At 44.8% G+C, this 18,865-nt stretch overlaps 1 protein-coding gene across 1 annotated transcript in view; it reads right to left on the bottom strand.

Annotated features, from left to right (window-relative positions):
• Positions 1–18,865, bottom strand: part of nrxn3b (neurexin 3b) — a 322,512-nt gene that overhangs the window by 291,321 nt on the left and 12,326 nt on the right. Inside the window, exons 2-5 of the mRNA XM_030109917.1 lie at positions 13,704–14,829; positions 7,630–7,647; positions 7,269–7,295; positions 6,138–6,149 (exon numbers count right to left, since the gene is read on the bottom strand). Of these exons, the coding sequence (XP_029965777.1) occupies positions 6,138–6,149; positions 7,269–7,295; positions 7,630–7,647; positions 13,704–14,400 (754 nt within the window). The 5' untranslated portion in view covers positions 14,401–14,829. The remainder of the gene's footprint in view (positions 1–6,137; positions 6,150–7,268; positions 7,296–7,629; positions 7,648–13,703; positions 14,830–18,865) is intronic.

Below are 18,865 nucleotides of genomic sequence, written 5' to 3'. Positions count from 1 at the left end.
GAAATCAATTTGACCGATGCCCTCAATTTTTTTTTTTTTTCTTTTCTTTGGGGCCAGCTTTGAAATCCACCTCGAGGACCGTGGCACCGTTTTTTAGGCTTGAGTAATGAGGAGAGGCTAAGTTAAACTCAATTTCAGGGTGAGCGTCTGGCCATTAATAGCCGTTTATCAACAGCGCGGCCGACGCTCGGCGGGGCCAATAAGCACCAGCTGGTGCTCCGAATCCCGGGTCTGAGGCCAAACAGGAAAAATCCTGTGACACCGCACGGAGGCGAATGAACCAGAGCCTCGGATGACACACGGCGCCTGCCCCTGTCTGACGCGCTACAAAGGACAAGGAAGGACAAATGCTTCATTTTCTAACATGCAATCATGTGTCAGTAGGTTAAGTACTACATTTAGAAAGGGGAAATGCTGCGGGCATTATCCTATCTTATTCTTTTTTAACTGCAGAAAATCTAATTCAGCACCTGAAATCTTTTTGAGTCATAATTCAGACTTCAAAATTCTGTAAACAGCTAACATTTTCTGCTTAATTTTGGGGGGTTTTTCATCACACACAAGACTGAATACTACTGTCTGTCAAAATCGTGAATTATTACCCTCAATATAACTCACTAGCTAGATTATATGAAAACATAAAGCCTGAATCAAACTAAAATATACAATAGATTCATCACTGCTGATCAAATCTCATGGTCCAGGCACAGTAATCAACTTATTGTGAAATACAGGAAACAGGAAGAGATATGGGAATGATGAATATGGTCACTAGCAGGATAAACTGACTCTCAGGAGCATAAATATATTTTAACAGAATTTAGTAGACAAGAGCCAGACTGATGTCTTAACCATAGATGAGTCAGCATTCGTCTCATTTCTGTCCCAAAACCTTGAAGTTTAAGTTTAAGGAGCCACTGGTGTAGATCAACACCCAAGTACCTGATGTCGCCTTGACTCCCTCCTCTCAAATTTCACTTCTTTGCACTTGTCAAGATGTTTTTCATATTTCATCTTCCGCCAAAACAAAACCGAGTCAAGCTCCAGACTGATAATAAAATCCTCAATGTCAATCGGGAGGTCTGGATGAGTGAGCGAGTCGGTGGCGTTCAGAGGCACACTGACAGCGCGGAGCTGGTCCTAAAATACCAGCCGCCATTGTTTCAGGATTAAACTCACACGCCCGTGGAATCCTGACACGCGTCAGCGTCTCGCTGTATGTCATCGGCCAATTTACAAGCGTCTACACACATCATGCTCCCCAGAAAAGCTGTAATTTAAACACTCTGTAGACTGGCATGTTGAATAATGCGACGCTACGTGATGCTGACACATGACACCTGCGGTAGGCAGTTTGAGGAAAAACACACGCTGCCATCGCTTTCCTACGTTCTGCTCCAATCTGTGATCATTATGCGTTGTTAGAATCGTAACAGCTCCTCAAGCAGGAGGGAGAAATACAATGGAGCCCTCTGCTTGTAGCTGCTAGAAGGAGGTGCTTGTTTCACTGTGGACGGATATTTTTAAATCACCTCGTTAATGAGTGAGCCGCGATCATCAGCAGGTTAAGATCCCATTTAAACGACAATATTTCAAGTGAAAATGCATTTCCAGTTCAGAAAAGTGTCATGTTTACATTTCCGTTTATGCAACAAAAGGATGCAATTAGAATGTTGGGCTTCTAGTAGGTGCTGTTGGCATTAGCAGCATGATGCACACAGACAGTAACAGTGTTTCAGAAAAGTATCATTTTCCCCGATTTCACGATAACAGAGTCGAAGCATTTCTGAAAAATTTACATTTTTAGTGTCTCTGGACACCTCTGTCAGGTAAACAAACATCCAAAAGGCAACAAAGGTTTTGAGTTTTCACTCTAAATGCGGTAATTTAAAATAAAATAAAAGTGAAGTGATTTACACGGATAACTGAAAGCCACATCCAAAATTAATTTATAAGTATTGTTCTATACATGTGGCTGGACCTGGTTTCAAAACAGTACTTTTTGACACAGTGAAAACATATTGCTGTAGACGAGAGAGAAAGAACCTCCCCAAAAAAAAAAAAAAACTGCATCCACAGCGCATCAAATATTTAAGACATCATATGTTTGGACTACAAGTAGGCTGAGACTACAACAAAAGCAAACAGCTCTATATTTCACTTCAGAAGAAATTTTGGGTCAAAAAAAAAAAAAAGTTAAAATTAAAACTGATTGTCTGGAAAAGCCTCTGTGTAATGTTTAAGATACTTCTATGTTTTTCTTATCCTGAAGTAATGCACAGAATACAATGTGAAAAAAGTCACTGAGCTTTCTGTGTTGGCCAAACCCTGCGAGCTAACCCAAAAAAAAAAAAAATCATGAGGACTGTGGACAGAGCTGTACATAAATCCCTCTGAAGCTGGCCGGTATCTGTGGAGAGGCAGTAAGCACTCCCATCCTGAGCCTGGCTATGATGTGAGGCTCATGGAGTCCACGGCACTTTGAACTGAAGAAACACAAGTCAGAGGGAAGAGGAGGAGGAAGAGGAGGAGGGTGGCGAGAGGAAGGCAGAAAGGCTTTCCAGAAACCCGAGGCAGGCAGAGATAAGATGGGAGAAAGACAGAGAGAGAGAGAGAGAGAGAGAGAGAGGGAGACGATCAGAGGAAGGGTGATAGCCTGGGAAAGAAAACGTACATAGATATATATCCGTCGGTATAACGCAGAGAGGTGGAGGAAGGAAGCAGAGACGGCGCCAGCGCCACGGAGGCAGGGAGTGAAAATCGTGTCTGTGGGAACTTTTGCAGCACGACTTTGAGGGGATAATTAGCGAAAGTGACTCCAGAAGTGGAGAATAAGTTCTCAGTCCTAAGCCTTCATGCAGAGGGATTAGACTGGGGCTGAACTCCTCCCTCCTCCCCTCCCATCCCCTCCCCTCCCCTCTAACTCCACTCTCTCGAGTGGACCAGTGACAAGTCGGCAATGAGGACAGGCAACTATGTCAGTGCTCTTCCTCTGCCCGGTGCCGTTTCAGTTCTGATGAATTACACCCCGTTTTCTGGGACGTGTGCGGCACGGACTGACGACAGTTACGCTGTAAACACCCAAAAAATTATTTATTAAAACCAAGCATGATGAACTGCGCCTTCGAGTTGGTGATTCTCAAAATATCTCAAGTCAACTGAAAAAAATCTGTCATAATTGCAGGAAAAAGTGCAGAGAGTCAAAATAGTGAGAAAAGTCGAGGATTTCTCTAGCACATGACTTCATGACCTCAAATGTCACTTTTAACTAGTTTACTTAAAAAAACGTCGTATTTGGTATTAAATTCATGATTATATAGGATATTTTTTGTATCCTTTAAATCAGGGGTGTCAAACTCATCTGAGCTCAGGGGTCACATGCAGCCCGGTTTCATATTGAGTTGGCGGAACCAGTGAAATCTTTCTCTTTCATTGTAAAAGTTTAACTCATGATCCTTTCACGTGATCAAGGTTGAAACCAGCCTGAGATCCACTCTCCACCTCACATCTGCATGTTTTGTAACAGCCGTGGACTCACTTTCTACACACATATACTTAAGCTCGACTAACAAAACTGATAATCACCATCCGGGTTTTATGATGGGACCTGGGCGACGCAGAGATACGAGCACGCTACGAAAATCACCTACAAATGAAGCCCATGATTGGAACTTGCACTCAATGCATGTATTTCACAGAAATACTGTTCTAATTTCACTTATTCTTTCCTCGAGTGCAGAAAAGGTCAAATTCCTCAAAAAATGAAAAGAAAAAAAAAATTTGTTCAATTTCCTGCTAAATGGGAATAAGTGAGTTTAACATCTTGGAAGATATATATATCTAAAACAGGAAATAAATGTGAGAATATCTGCAGGCTGATGTGCAGCGTGTTGCTAAATAGAGCAATGTTGCTAACTGGAGCAGATTCTCTGGTCATCTGCCACAGTTTATAAAAAGTTTGCATAAAAAAGAGCATCGCGTCTGAGCCAAGAACAATCAGCTCCTGTCTGAGCTGCGAGGGGACCAGAACTTTCCCTGCGACTGGCTCGGGGTGCATGTGGCACCGTCCCCGCACTCTGGGTGCAGAAGATGACAAGGTGCTCCATATTTTTCATCACAAATGCCGTGGCCTCGCAGCGCCGACACGCCGGCCCGGCCCTTTCATCCGCCGCTATCATTTTTCCTCAAGTCTCTCGTTTCCTCTTTCTCGACTCCGTCGCCCCGCTCTCGCGTCTCTGCTCTCAGGCGGAGTCTCTCATCTCGGCTCCCCAGTCTCCCACTTACTGTGGCCTCTGACCACTGCGCCATTTACAGTACATACACAGGACTGCAGAGACACGACTCTAACAGCGCGGGGACCTGCTGTGAGGCGCGCCCCCGTTTTGCACATTTCAGGATCGAAAAACAGGAAAGGAAAGAAAGAAAGAAAAAAAAAAACCCGGCAAGGTTACATAATGTGTGCTTTGTCAACGCTGCCTTTGTTTGCATGTCTGCGTGTTTTATAATCGTCTTTCATCACAGCTAATCAAGTTTTGATTAATTAGCGTCAGCAGCGATTGTGCTGTTCATCCATGTTCTTGCGCGGTTCTTGGTTTCCGGGGACAGACGTCGTCTGGCTCCCTTCCAGAGATCACAGCAGGGTTAATACAGATATAGAGACAATCATTCACACTTACACCTATGGGTAACTTGGAGTCCCCGGCCCATCTGATTTGTCCTTTCAGGGTTAGAGAGAAGTGGAACATGCAGAGAAAAGAACCCAAAGGACCTAACAAGAAAGGGTCTGAGAAACCTGGGTCCTTCTCCTCCTGCTATACAACAGCGAACAACTTGGGTCCCATTTAACATGATGTTTTCAAGGGAAAATACAAAACTTCTCTTCCATTTAAACAAGATTTTCTTGTTGTTTTTAACAGAAATAACTTCACCAAACTGGAAACTTCCCTCACTTTGGTTTCTTTTCATCATTGCACACCGTTCACACAATCCCAGCCAACTAGTTACAGCAGGACTAAGAGCAGGATTAAACAGTGCATTTGACTGCTTGCAGAAGAAACCAGGATCCCTTCCAGAGCCAAAGATCACATTACATCAGTTTGTGAGATTACATGTTCTCCTCGACCACTGTGTGCTATTTGGCCGCCGCGTGAAAGCTAATCCTGGATGCTGTCAGAGGTTACTCTATCAGACTGGACCGATAGGTGGATCTGAACACTGCGGCAGGATAGTGTTGCACGTACTTTTTTAAAATGTGAGGGCATGTTTTCTGCAAACAAAAACAATTCTGCAACGTAAGAAGGCAAATAACGATTAAATAAATCCACTAAAAGGCTAGCAGCACACAAAACAAACAGCACATATGCTGCACTACGCTCATTTCCATGACAAAAACACTTGAAAGCTTCAGCTATTGTAACTGCATTGGCAATTCCATACAGACTAACGCATCACTCTGCATTGTAGTTAAAGACAGAAACAAGATAAACTATGTGTTGAAGCCAGTTTCACAGCCAAAGGTCAGAAAAACCAAACTTTGCTCAAACAGACATGAATTCAGATCAACACAAACGCACCATGACCTTCCATACAAAGCACACAGTTCCAGCCAATGAATCATGAGGATGATTGCAGCTCTCTGAGCTTTCTTCATGAGAATGAAGCCAAATGTCAGGTCAGTTTCGCCAATCAGCTGTTTTCCGACAGACATAAAACTGTCACGGCGCCGCGTCCACACGCGCCACCGTTAACGCTCGCTGTTTACACACACACACACAATGAATAATCCATCGCCAAAGCTCCCTCTCATCATTTTTTCACTAAACAGTGATAATCAAGTGAAAATCGCTCCATCTGCAGCGGTGGCACTCCATTTGGTTCCGCCGTCACTCGGATTTCCACTCAATCGCACATCCTGCATGCAACAGCAAGCGTTCGTCAGCCGAACAGCATCCAGTCCCCCGATTGTTCTGCTTCGCCTCTCCAAACGCACAGAGGAGCGCATGAATACATTTAGCACACATATAATAAATGATTAAGCGGATGTCCAACGCACAAACGCACACAGACCGACACACAAAGCTTGTGCATTTCATATGAGAGAGAGCACAGTACAGGACAAAAGAAGAGGGTTTCTGTACCTTTGTTTCTACCTACAGGTTTTCGGAGAGGAGAAAGGATCCGCGGAGGGAAGAGAAGAAGGGAGGAGTGTGATCCCAGGCAGAGCACCGGAGAGAGACAGCAGAAAGTCAGGACAAACTGGCGTTAGTGTGCAATCGGCCTGCACGACTCACACGCGCATGCAACCAGGTGTGGGAACGGGAAAGACGCATGCAACTTCACAAATGCAAAAAAAAAAAAAAGCTGCAATGGAATCATGGAAACAACTCCAGGGTTCAACATGAAAGAAGCCGTGACCTTGTACTTGTTTTTCATAAAATAAATAATAAAAGATGGAAATGGTAAAGCCAGCATATAAAAGTGGAGATTATCTGTTGATGACTAAGAAATAATATCTGCTCCCTTTGCTAAGCAGTTCTGGCTCTTCGTAGTTCTTGTTTGGATTATAAAACTGTAAAATGAATGAAAGATGTGTTTAAGTACTACTCAAACATGTAGATTCAAATGCGATCATTTCGGGTCATTGGAATATTTTCATTCCCTTTACCGACATTTGGAGTAAAAACGGTTTCTAAAGCAGCAGCGAACTGAAGACTCCTCATCCTCGCAGCTTTTGTTTATTCTTTGCTTTTTCCCTTCGCTCTCCGTAACCTTCCTCTTCTATGCTGTCTAACCAAATTCCAGTGATTTCCCCTCACCCCCCCCCCCCCCACCCCCCTCCCTCCCCCCACCGTGGGCCGTGTCACTGCATGTTTGCTGTGGAACTGAGAATAGTACACAATTATGTAATACAGAGAAACCTGGGTAAAACAAGGCTGAGGAGACACAGAGGCACAGGGAGGGGAGGGGTGGGGGGGGGGGGCTGAGGGGGGGGCGAAGGTGAGATGTGGGACATGCCACGCAGCATGCACCTCCTCCCCGCTAATAAACACACACACACACACACACACACACACACACACACACACACACACACACACACACACAAACCCTTCTCTGCAGCAGTGCAGCACACAAATGCACACGGACAGGTAGCGGAGGCACGCACGGAAAATTTACGCCCCAAACCTGAGCCGGCGGGGGGGAGGGGCGAGCAATAAATAAATAAAAAATAGAGATCTACAAAGACGGGGAAAAGAAGAAGAGCGTACCTTGCTCTGCCTTCAGGTGCGCGAGGCCTTGAGGAGAAAAACAATCAAACGGACAGGAAGAGAGAGAAGAGTTGAGAACAACACACCAATACTACAGCTGTATTGCCACTGCGCATGCTTTGCAAGAGGGCAGAGCATGGCCAACACGCTGAAAAACAAAGCTTTCCCCGAGTGCATCTGAAAGCTTTCCGCTCAAACAAACCACCAGCAAAGAGTGGGTGAATATAAGCAGGTTGTTCACTATGCAAATTGAAAACCGGATTGTTTTTTTTTACTTGCTTTTAAAATTGTGTAAACAATAATCATTGATTTAAAAAAAACTCGAATGAAATTAAACTATGAGGAATTCTCCTCCACTCACCTGGTTTTCTCTGGACTGCTGTGGAGGAGTGACGGGAAACGAGAGGAAGCAGAGAGAGAGAGAGAAGCCGCGCATTAGCAACACACCTCAGCTGCTTTTGCATGTGTGTCTAACATGCAAAACAAACCACACTGCTAATCATTGAGCTGTCATGTAAAGGAGCAGAAGAGGCGCCCCTTGACATGCCTGATTCAGTTTAAGAAAACCCCCTGTGGAGAGAAACACATGACACTTCATCTGTCCCGTCGTCTCAGGGAGCCAGATTGACTTTTACATTCAATTGCAAACAACTCTTTCACATTGAGAATATTGTCAAAAAATTAGAATATTCTTGTGGCACACTGAGCCCCGCACACACACTAAAGGTCACATAAATCTTGAAGATTTATGGCAGATTTGAGAGAGGCTCTCTGGACGCTCGTTCTCAGACCCATGTTTGTTTTGTTTTTTTTCCTCCACTTCACGCCGACCTCATGACTTTTCAGAGGAATGCTCACAGAAGGACTTTCTTTAAACACACTTCCTCTTGCAGGAGCGAACCTGTGAATGACGCCTCATGGACATCAAACCGTGTAACTTTGAGAGAAGCCAAGGAAAGACCCATCGCTCTTATTCACTCTTTTACACCTTCTAGCACCCTGAAGGAGTGTGATGAGGAAAGTTACCTGGACAGGTGACTTTAGTTCAGAGGTTTTCAAACTTGAGCCACACGAGGCCCCAAACAGGAGCACAGGCCAAGAATTAATGTTTGGATTAATGACCCCTGCTGTTCAGCTTCAGGTCCCTGACAGTATGTTCAGAGGCTTTGAGGAGAAAGGTGTCTCATTTTAATGACCAAAAACAACAGTATTTTGTTCACCTTTAAAATTGAGTTCAGTCATTTTGATACTGATGAAAGAGATAGCTTGCAATTTTTTTCTGCTCTGAAAGGTGAGTGTGAATTGAAAAGTGGGTCCAGTAGTCCAGAAGTGAGAGCAGGAAGCAATATCGCTATTTTTTCCGTGTTTTGGGGAATTTTCCTCATTGGAATGCTGCTGTTTAGGATATGTAAAAATGGACTTTAACCTTACATAGTCCTTCTGACGGTGTAATTTGTGCTTCTATTCTGCTATGCCACTTTACCCAACACCTTACAGCTTGCCATGCCAAGCCCTGTTCACAAGACGTTTTTCAATTCTCATTTCAAGAAAAGTTTTTGCACGGCAAGGAAGTCAGGTTTCTCCTACTTTCAACAGTGGATTTTTTTTTTTTTAAGTTATATTTTCAGTGGCTTTCAACACCGCTGTCGTGTGAACAGGAACCCAGATCTTATTGAGTCTATAAGGTTTATTTTTTGCTAAGCTTTTTTCTACTTCCTTTTCTGGCTTCAACAATAAAACCTCTCACTTCAAAGTAAGGCACCATTTTCAATAACTTTAATATTTAATTTCAATTATGAACTCTTTACACTCAGGTTTTATGATTCTAATGGAAGCTTTTATTCCAAAGATTGCAGTAAAACGCTCCATGATATTGTTAAATAGAATATTTAAATGTTTACAGCAGCGCCTGACAGGATTATCGAGTGGCTTGGAATTCTACTTCATCACATTTGCTCTCAACACTTGTAATCAGCACCTTGAAAGACCATCAGGAGCCGACACGAGGAAATTAAGCAATTCTTAATTAAGACAGACGACGTCAGGCGTTTGGAGCATCGGCTCTAATAAACAATATCAGATCCTAATTTGAGTGCTGTGCTGAGGCAACGCAGAGAACCGGCCGGCTCCGGCGAGTCTCCGCGCTTCTTTTTATTCCTCCCGGCCAGCATTAAGTCTTCGTTAAACGTTAAATTTAAGAGCCCCGACACGAGACGTGAGATATTGTTGGAGAGGAGGGGCTGCGAGGCGATCTCCACAGAAATTTGAGGTGAGATTTCCTCCTGTCTCCTTTCTTGGAGTCTAAAATGGATGCTCCTTTTCCTCCCACTCATGAAGGATGACATTGGCAGAGGAAAAGGAAGGACGAAGCATGGAATCGGGGCGGGGGGGGGGGGGGGGGGGGGGGGGGGGGACGCGGCGGCCAGCTGATGGACAGCAGTGCGATTCTCCAGCTCCCAAAAATTGGGAAAGGGGATTAAGACCGTCTGAATATTTGTGCCTGAATCAGCAGGTACGCCCTCTGCACCGCGGTTAACGCGCATCGTACATGTTTGCATGTCGAATGCGCGGCGTCCCATGCAGATAAAACCCTTTCTCTCGTTGCGGCAGTACTCAGAACAAGCCAATGTGCCGTGGAGGACATGTGGTCCGAGCGTAATCCCCTGCTCTATTTTACCAGCAGCTTCACCACTCAAATCCAAACATAATTTTCAGCTTGGGCACTAGACACAAATGCCCTCTGCACTGGAATCAGGCAAGTCCCTGCACCATTTTTTTCCTCCTTTTTTTTTTTTCTCCCTGACCTACTTTTTATAGTAAGATTATTGTAACTGTCATTTTTTCCATGTCTGTTTATTAATCCCCAAAGCTAAGCCTGAAGGCACCATTTCAGCACTTGCTTAACAGTTTGCTTGCTCGAGCCTTCAATTACGAGCCTTCCATCAAGCATATTTTTAAGCAAAGAAAAAAAGGAAGGGGGGGGGGTCCTTAAACTGTTCATTAAAAGCACATGGAGCAGGGTTGTTGAAGAAAAAAAAACGGGCCATCGTTTTGCATATTCATTAAACAATCCAGTTAACCACCTTGACCTTACGCATATCTCATTGTAATGAGAAAACCCCAAGGTATTCAAGCGACTTCATAATGTCACCAGCACTAAGTTAATTGAACAGAATGAGGTTCAATATCCACATCATTACCATAAAAGATACCGATATTTGCACAACTAATAATAAGAGCACACTTGTATTAAACATGAGTGTGTGAAAAGGAGTAGTTAGAGAATTATTTATGACAAGACAAAGCTCCGGAGCCACCAGCAGGCGGATTTGCCTGCCAAAGCCTGCACGTATGCGAGGCGAGGGCCGAGCGGCGTCTAATTTCAGTTCGCTGCCCTGACACAGTTAGTCACACTGATACATCCTGATCCACACGGGCGCAGAGACCGAACATGTGTTTTATGGCCAACTGTTTGTGACGCTAAGCTGCGAGCCGAGCCCGACGGTTTGGGGGAAAGAGCTGCGGGAAAGCTCAGCAAAGAGACGTGGGAACCATCTCGTGATTATCTCTACAGTCAGACGGCGACGCAGACTAACCCCGGCGAGAGGAGACGCAGAGCGGGAGTGGGCAGGCAGTGTGGGAACGTGGAGGCTGTTCAGAGAAAGCGGCACAAACTGTCTGTACACCACTTCCCATTTACTCATTTCTCATTTTTGCATGTTAATTCTGCTCACTACTTCGTTTTTTGCCTTCTAGGCCAGTGGGCTAGCAGGCTACCGTTAGGAATACGGCTGGCAAAATGCTTCCCAGGCCCAGTCCGCTCAGTCAGTCTGCCATCTGCCCGTTTTAACGAGCAGCTTCAGGGATTGGGAGGAGGGGCTGGGGGGGGGGGGGTTTCGTCTGTGTTGATGCGTATGTGTTTGTGCGCATGCATGCACATGGAAATGCGTCTGAGCATGTGAGGCCTGGACCGCACAGTCTGATAATGCAACAGATTCATTTTCACAGGTTTGACAGATTGCATTCAGCGCTCATTAACGCACAGCCTAATCACCGGATCGGACGCGGACAGGTGTGCCGAGCAGTTGTTCATATCTAAGTGCAGCCGAATCGCTTTGAATTTCTCCCCCCCGAACAGCCTCTGAGCTCAGGCGACGCTCCAACAACAAGTACTTTACCACTTGTGGACCTGCGTGTGCCGGAAAATTAAAAAGGGGACAAACCTCTGCGCGAGTTTGCCGACAGACAGTTTGAATTGACGGTGGTGTTTGTGCAGGCATTTTCCAGGCAAATTAGCCATCTCTGTTCTCATTATCCCTCTAATTATGGTTCCCAGTCTCTGTGGCATAATCAACAATCAGCCACATCAGTTAATGGGAAAGCAGAAAAGAGCAGCAGTCAGATCAGCTGGGGGACCAGCATGACTACCCTCTGCGTCTTCTGCTTTTGTGGCCTGGAAAAGAAAAAGGACAGACGCTTCAATAGATGACTTTGGTTTAAAAAAAATTGAAAGGAGCCGGCGGGAGGGGCTGTTTTTTTGTCCAACAGATGACCTCCTAGGACAAACCAGGCTACAGCGAGCTAGCAGCGAATTCACTTGTCACACTTGCTCTGCCCTGAGGCGGAGATATGACCACCTCTCTCCTTGAATGGGCTTGTCTGTCTCGCTGAGCTGTAAACGCGCTCTTTAAAACCTTGGTTGCTTTACCGCGAAGATGTCACAGTTCCCCTGTCGGCCCTCGGTTAAACAGACCACCTACGCCTCCTCTATCGAACGTTCGGCGCAGGCAGCGAGCAAATGGGATGAAGCGAAAAAAGAGGTCAAGTCCAGCCCGTCCGCTTGGCTGCTCGGCAACCAGCACATCGCGTGCTGTCCTGAACGCCGCCACAGGCTAGCACTCCGGACCGACGCTCCCGACAGCTCCGCTCAAACCAAGCTGCTGGAACCCAAACACGACGGAGACCGACCGGCGGAGAGCAGGGGAATCATATTTTAAACGCACGCTACGATGGTGACAAATTAAATCTTCTTAACTGCATTAGACGCAGTTCAAAATAGCTTGTAATCAGAGCCGTGCCGTTCAGCGAGCATTCCCCTGATTTTTTTGGCAAAATGGAGTCATCCTTCAGCCATGTCAGTGTGATTTAGACAGGCAGGAAGTGGGTCAGCGGTGGAGGAAATTTGACATGGGTCTTTTCACACACTCCTACAATCCCTGCACATAAAGCAAAGGGTAAGGCATGTGAGGTTAAGGAGAAATTGCGTGGAGTGTATTACTGGCGCGGAACAAACAGGGGAATTTTTGTGGCGTCGGGGACGCAACACCATTCCTAGCTACTGCTGGCATTGATCTCAAGGCTATAAGCGGTGGTGTGTTTTGAAAGAGGCAGGGTTAACATGAAGCAGAGCTCAGCCAGCAGAGCCGCACACAAACAAGGAGTTTAAAGCCCAAGAAAATCATGTTCTTTAGTTTTTTTCTTGAAAAGAATGAGAAAGACCAGTTACTCTGTGAGATATCACTGTCATCAGAGTGAGGGCAGACACAAGTGCTAACCGGAAAAAGCTTTTCTTTTCTTTTCTTTTTTCTTTTTTTTTTTTTTTTTTATGCCTAAAGCCTCAAAGGTGTGGAGACGGAATTAAGTAGAATATTGTCAAAGTGCTGCATCTCATCACACTCCCTAAAGAAGAGATGGCCTTGGCACAGAAGCAGAATGAAAAGAGATAAAGTTGTTTCTCGTCCAAAACTTTGTGTGTACCTTCAGGTCCCTGCAGCACCTTGAAAAATCAGAATACATTTAATGAAAAAAAAAAAAAAAATAGAGAACTCAGTGTTGTAATTTTCGTCATATCAGCTTATACCGTATCCACCACTGCCTCATCAAAAGTAATAACTGTGAAGGGAGAGGAAATGCTGAGCACATCACCTTCAATTTAACTCCCACGTGAAATATGAAGACCTGCTAAAGGAAGCTGGAAGAACAACAATCCACCGAGAGACACTCTGACTCAACGTCCTGTGTGGTTTTGCATTCGGTCTCACAGATGTGTTTGAGTGGAGCCGCTCCTGCGTGATATAAATGACACTCTTGTGCGACTGCTGCACTGGAATCAGTTCACAAGTTTAGTGAAGCACAAATCACATCAGACGTCGGCGGAATTTCCAACATAGTTATGGAAATTCAATCTAATTTTAGAAATATGGATTAAAATTCATGGTGGAGCAAAATAAAATCAGTTTTGTGCCAGGAGATGGCTTCACCAGCATCAGGAACGGTAATATAAACATTTGTGTGGTATACCTGAAAGCAGACTTCAGATCTCCTGCAGGGAAAACTCTATATCTGTAAAGAATCCCTCAAAATTTTCTTTTAAAACAAACGTTTTAATCAATACTCAGTGCTTGACACAGAAAACTCTGGAGTCAGGCGTCTTACCTTCAGTGCAGTATCGACCTACATATCCTGTTTTGGAGCAGTCGCAGTACGTCTCTCCGTCTGCCAATGAGCAGATCCCGCCATTCTCACAGGGGTTCTCTGTGCAAAGGCCCATCATCTCCAAGCGTACTTTCTGACTATTGATTAGCGTGGGCAGTTTACTCCCATAACTGAGGTCTGTGATAATTCCTTTGAACGGCGGTAACTCGCGGACGGAAGGCAGAGTGATGGCGGATGTGCGGATGTCCCCGGGGAGCCCTCCGAGAAAAAGGTCGCTGACGATCTTCATGAACTGGCGCTGCGGCCGCACCTCCTCCGTCTTGGTCTGGCCGTCCACGGCCAAGCCAGTCCGCAAATTGTGCCTGTTGATGGCGGCGAAGTGCCAGCGGCTGTCGTTGACCATCTTATTAGAGGTGATGGTGGTCTCGGCGCAGTCGATGCTGATGCGGAGCTGCAGCTTTCCCCCGGACACGGTGAGGAGCAGGAAGTCACAGTATCCGCCGTCGTCGAAGTAGAGCAGCAGGCCTTCCGACTGCGAGGTCTTGAACTGGAACGTCAGGTCACTTCTGGAGCTGGCGTCCCAGCGCAGGTAACGAGCCCACTGACCTTCGGAGCCGGTGAACTCCAAGCCCACGCTCAGGCCCAGCATGGTACTTAGCAGCATGAGGAAATGCCCAGGTAGGCTGTTTGGATTCATCGTGGAGAATAACAGCGTGCGCCAGATGAGGGTTAGAACTGGGGATGGATCCTCAAAGCGATAATAACATCTGATTACAGTTTTGTTCCAGGGCTTATCTGCTGATTGTTATATTCCACATAGATAACTTTAGAGGCAAGCAGACACTGCAAAATCCTTTTAATTTTGACTTTAAAGGCAGATCGAGCGCTGATAATGGATGGAATCTAATCTTGACAGCCAAGTCTATGGAGAGATGCGTGGAAAAATATCCAGCTTCCACACAGAGTGGAGAGGAGGCGATCCTGAGGAAGATTCGTCAGTGATTTGCTGCGTCATGCTGCGATTTCTCTTTGAGACGACTTCCTGGATTGAAGCACATGACGGTCAGCGTGGGTCCGGTTGTGTGCCCCATGGCTTGGCCTCCAGCTTCACACACCTTTCTCCAAACTGCAAAATAAACAGAAAAAGACGAGGAATGAATGTGTGAATGTCTGGCCAAAGGAAATGAGTTTATATGATTGCGTTGTGTATATACAAGCACAGGGTTCCTGCAACTCGACAGATCAATCGAGAGACACTTCCAGAGAACTGTCCACAGTAACGATTTATTTCAGAAAAGTCATTTCATGGTAGAGGCTCATACCATCATCATGAAGTCAGCTCAAATTAAAACAAACTCAGCAGAGAGAACGGTGATTGGGCAAATAGTGCCTGGGAGTGTGGGTAAAACTGAAATCATGCTGAGGAGAGCATTTGCAGCCAATTTGACTCAACGTGCTCATTGAATACTACTGAAAAACACTAATAACAACCATTAAAGGTTTATGATCATTTTTGCAGGGTTTAGTTCCTTCAAATTACTAATTTCATTTTGGAGACCAGTTCCACTTATCGTTTAGCGTTTTACAGCCTTAATGTGAGGCCTGAATTCCCAAACAGTGATAGCACAGCGCTGTTGATTCCGTGATGAGGGAAAAATCCATTGAGGTGAGCCAGAACATGTGTTTAGCCTCGAACGTTAGCCTGCTATCTTTAAGGGCCTGCTGGGATCCTGATAAATATGACTAATTATCCACTGCCACTCTCTTTCCCGCTCTAATTTGCATGTCTTTGGGGGATTACAATCATAAACAGCCATTCAGAAAGATGTTCGGGTGGCACTACTTCATATTCGAATCCTACCACCGCTAACAGTTTTCTTTAATTATAATTTCATCCAGCAAATACATATTCAAATTGTTTCCATTGCCAACACTCGGATGACTCTCGTATGGAATATTAAGAGGCTCTCTTGCGTTTGCATGCTACACCTGTACATATCTAGGTCTGTTTGAATTTGCTCAGCAGAGCTAGAAATGATTCACAGGGCGAAACCTTATATGTGTGTGTACTCTTCCAGCCCTTTGCCCTTGCAATTGTTTTGGCAGTGGGCTGCCCACCAGACAAACGCATTGTCCAATCATGACAGCGGCACACAACCATGCAACACAATAGGCCCTTTAACCACCTGCCCTGAATAGTTAATCTTGCTGCAGCAGGCGAGCTATTGAATTCTAGTAACCGATACCTATGCTAATGCGCTGTGCATCCAGGCATGTGTGTCCCCCGTGCAGGAGTGTGTCTCTGTGACACCACAGGGCCGCCTGCCTATAAGATCGTCTCTGTCTTAAAGGTGACTTGGTGAGACAGGAGAAAGGTTCAAAGGTCTGTGTGGTTAAATAACCCTGAACACAGCTGTGTCAGTCCAACTCGCCAACAACAGAGGTGCGTTCTGTTCTCTCTCCTCATTCGAAAAGCAAACATTAATATGTACCCGTGAAACCTGAGATGCTGCTCTTGTATTTAAAAAAAGGAGCTACCTTCTATTCAACATGACTCATTGTATGTTTTACCAAACTCTGCAATCAAGTGATCCAAAACGCAAGCGAACAACGCCAACATGCTTTTCTTCACTAAGACTTTCCAACTAAAAACAATGTTATATGAACCTGTATCATGACATTCTTTCATATTCAGGTCCTGATTACGTGACAAAGTTTTCAAGTGCCAAACGCCAAGCTTTTGTTGTGTCTTGGTTGCGACTTTCTCCTCAACCACTCCCTCTGTTTTCTTCAAGACATGAACCACGCTCATGGTAGCTTGTCTGTACATGTGGAGACACCCGAGCATGTACCTGTGGTCTCATTACAAAATCAAACTGTAGCCCTCATTTGTGGCCCAACATGAAATCTACATCATTTTGAGCTTTTTATTGGTTTCCGTAGAAACATACGTTGTCTTCAAAATGCAATAACGATGCATTTTCATTCAAAACATCATGCAAACGGTGCTTCAGTTTTGGCACTTTTCACTTACTTGAAGCTTACTTTAATGTCTAAAGTTCCACTTTTCCGAATTGCTAAGCTAAATGAGGCTAATGTAGCATGTGAACTTTCACACGAATATTATACTGACACTTTCCCTCTCAGGTTTCCTCTGAAAGATGCCTTTGGGCATGATAACATTCTTTACTCCTGGGGCCAATAAATTTCAGGTTTAACCGTCTCCCAAGAATGCATGTGTTAAAATGTCATAAACCTCTTCGCTGAAAGTCTGATAGTCAAGGCCATCTTTAACGAAATCACCTGAAAACGAAAATGAGGCAGATTAGGATGATTTTCAGATAACATTCCTGAATTTACCAATACAGGCTCATACAGAGAAATAAATGATGATGATTGCTTGAGGTAATTATTGGAACATAGAAACAAAAAACTAAAAAAAAAAAAAAAAAAATCATAATAAATCTTACTGTGTTATTAATGGTCCAGGGGATCATTGTTTGATTAGGAATTGATCAATGAAAGCTTGAGATATCTCCATGTATATTGAATAAATGGTCAATGGATTTCACTTCTAAAGCACTTTTCCACCAACATGCCATCTATACTGTCAGTCACAATCAGACACCAATAGCGGCAGCTGCCATGCAAGATGCTCAACCAATGGGAGATATTTGGGGTTCAGCTCAGGGATGCTTCAACGTGTAGACAGGGAGCAGATGGGGAATCAAACCCTCTGACAACCACCAGCCAGCCGAGCCACCGTGTACATTTCCTGAATACTCATTGTTTAGGCTTGGAGCCGGTCCAAAGGAGCAGACCAAGCCATTACAAATCACATGAGACATACAAGAAATTTAGAAAAGCAATAAGAAAGCATTATTTTTGTCAACAAAAGATTCGTTCAGTGTTTCCAAATTAATTTCCCAAAATCATTCAAAAATGAATCTAGAAGGAGGGACAGCATTTTATGGGTGTGTCCAGATCATCATTTTGCTCAGTACGAGCCACCATGACAGTCGCCTCCAGTAACTTTACCTAACTTGTTTTGTAATACTAATGCAACAACGAGCACATATTTTCCGGGATATACACAATGAATTATTAAAGAGTGCAGGATATGAGATGACCTGCGCGGGATACTGTCACTGACTGGCCATAAATGATGCATTGAAGCGTCCAGCTTTGGTGCTGCAGATTTATTGACATGTTTTGTAATGTAGCTGAGCCCCTATCATACACGGCAGACCCCTCTATCCCCCCCGACATGCCCCCTGTCCATCACACACACCTCAGCCTGGAGAAACAATTCAATCCCACATCAGTCACGGGGGACAGGGAGACACTAACATTAGGAGTCCTGCGGTGAGACAAAGTGGGGTCCAGAAACCACTGGGGGGGGGGGGGATTTCAGGGCCCAGAAAAATGAAGCAGGCGGCTTCAGTGCTGTTATTCAGCCTGATGTTCACCACTTGACCATACAAATTCAACAAACTTAAGTCAGGGGTGGGGTCGGTCTACAGACACCAGCACACATTTTCAACACAAGAAAAGATTGTTGAGAGTGAATATCTCTGAGAATGTAATCAAATATAGCAGTTAATCAGCAGCACAACGGTCACAGATATGTCAAAAATGGTTTTCCTTTTTTTTTTTTTTTTTTTTTTTTCTTTTAAGTCACTGAGATTACTTCAGTCATTTTGACACTAAACTTCTCCCAGAAATAAGAAATAATCGTGATTCAGAACATGGACATTTTAGACATGCGTTCAAGAGATGAGTAGTATTGCAAACGACGTTCTGATGGATTACAAGAGCAAATTCTCATGTTCAGAGAACATTCACAGGCTTTAATTGAAATTGGGGGGGGGGGGGGGGGGGGGGGAAAGACCTTCTCAAATCCAACTCACAGCCCGGCACGGCTGAAAAAAACAGACGGACATTTGTCTCCAGCTTTCCCTCCGCTTCTCACACGGTGGCAGTCTGACTGTGACTCAAAGGCTCAGAAAACCCCGCTTGTTAATTTATGAAGCCTAATTTCAACATGAGTCGTGGGTTTGTGCTCAAAGAATGTAAAATCGTGACAGCTGCTTTTAGTGGCGCTGGGTTTGTTTTTTCTTTTCGACCGTGATCCGAGAGACGCGATTCTCTGAGCCCAAACT

Source organism: Salarias fasciatus, chromosome 15, assembly GCF_902148845.1.
Source record: "Salarias fasciatus chromosome 15, fSalaFa1.1, whole genome shotgun sequence".
Taxonomy (NCBI): domain Eukaryota; kingdom Metazoa; phylum Chordata; class Actinopteri; order Blenniiformes; family Blenniidae; genus Salarias; species Salarias fasciatus.
This window is presented reverse-complemented; position numbering and strand designations above follow the sequence as displayed.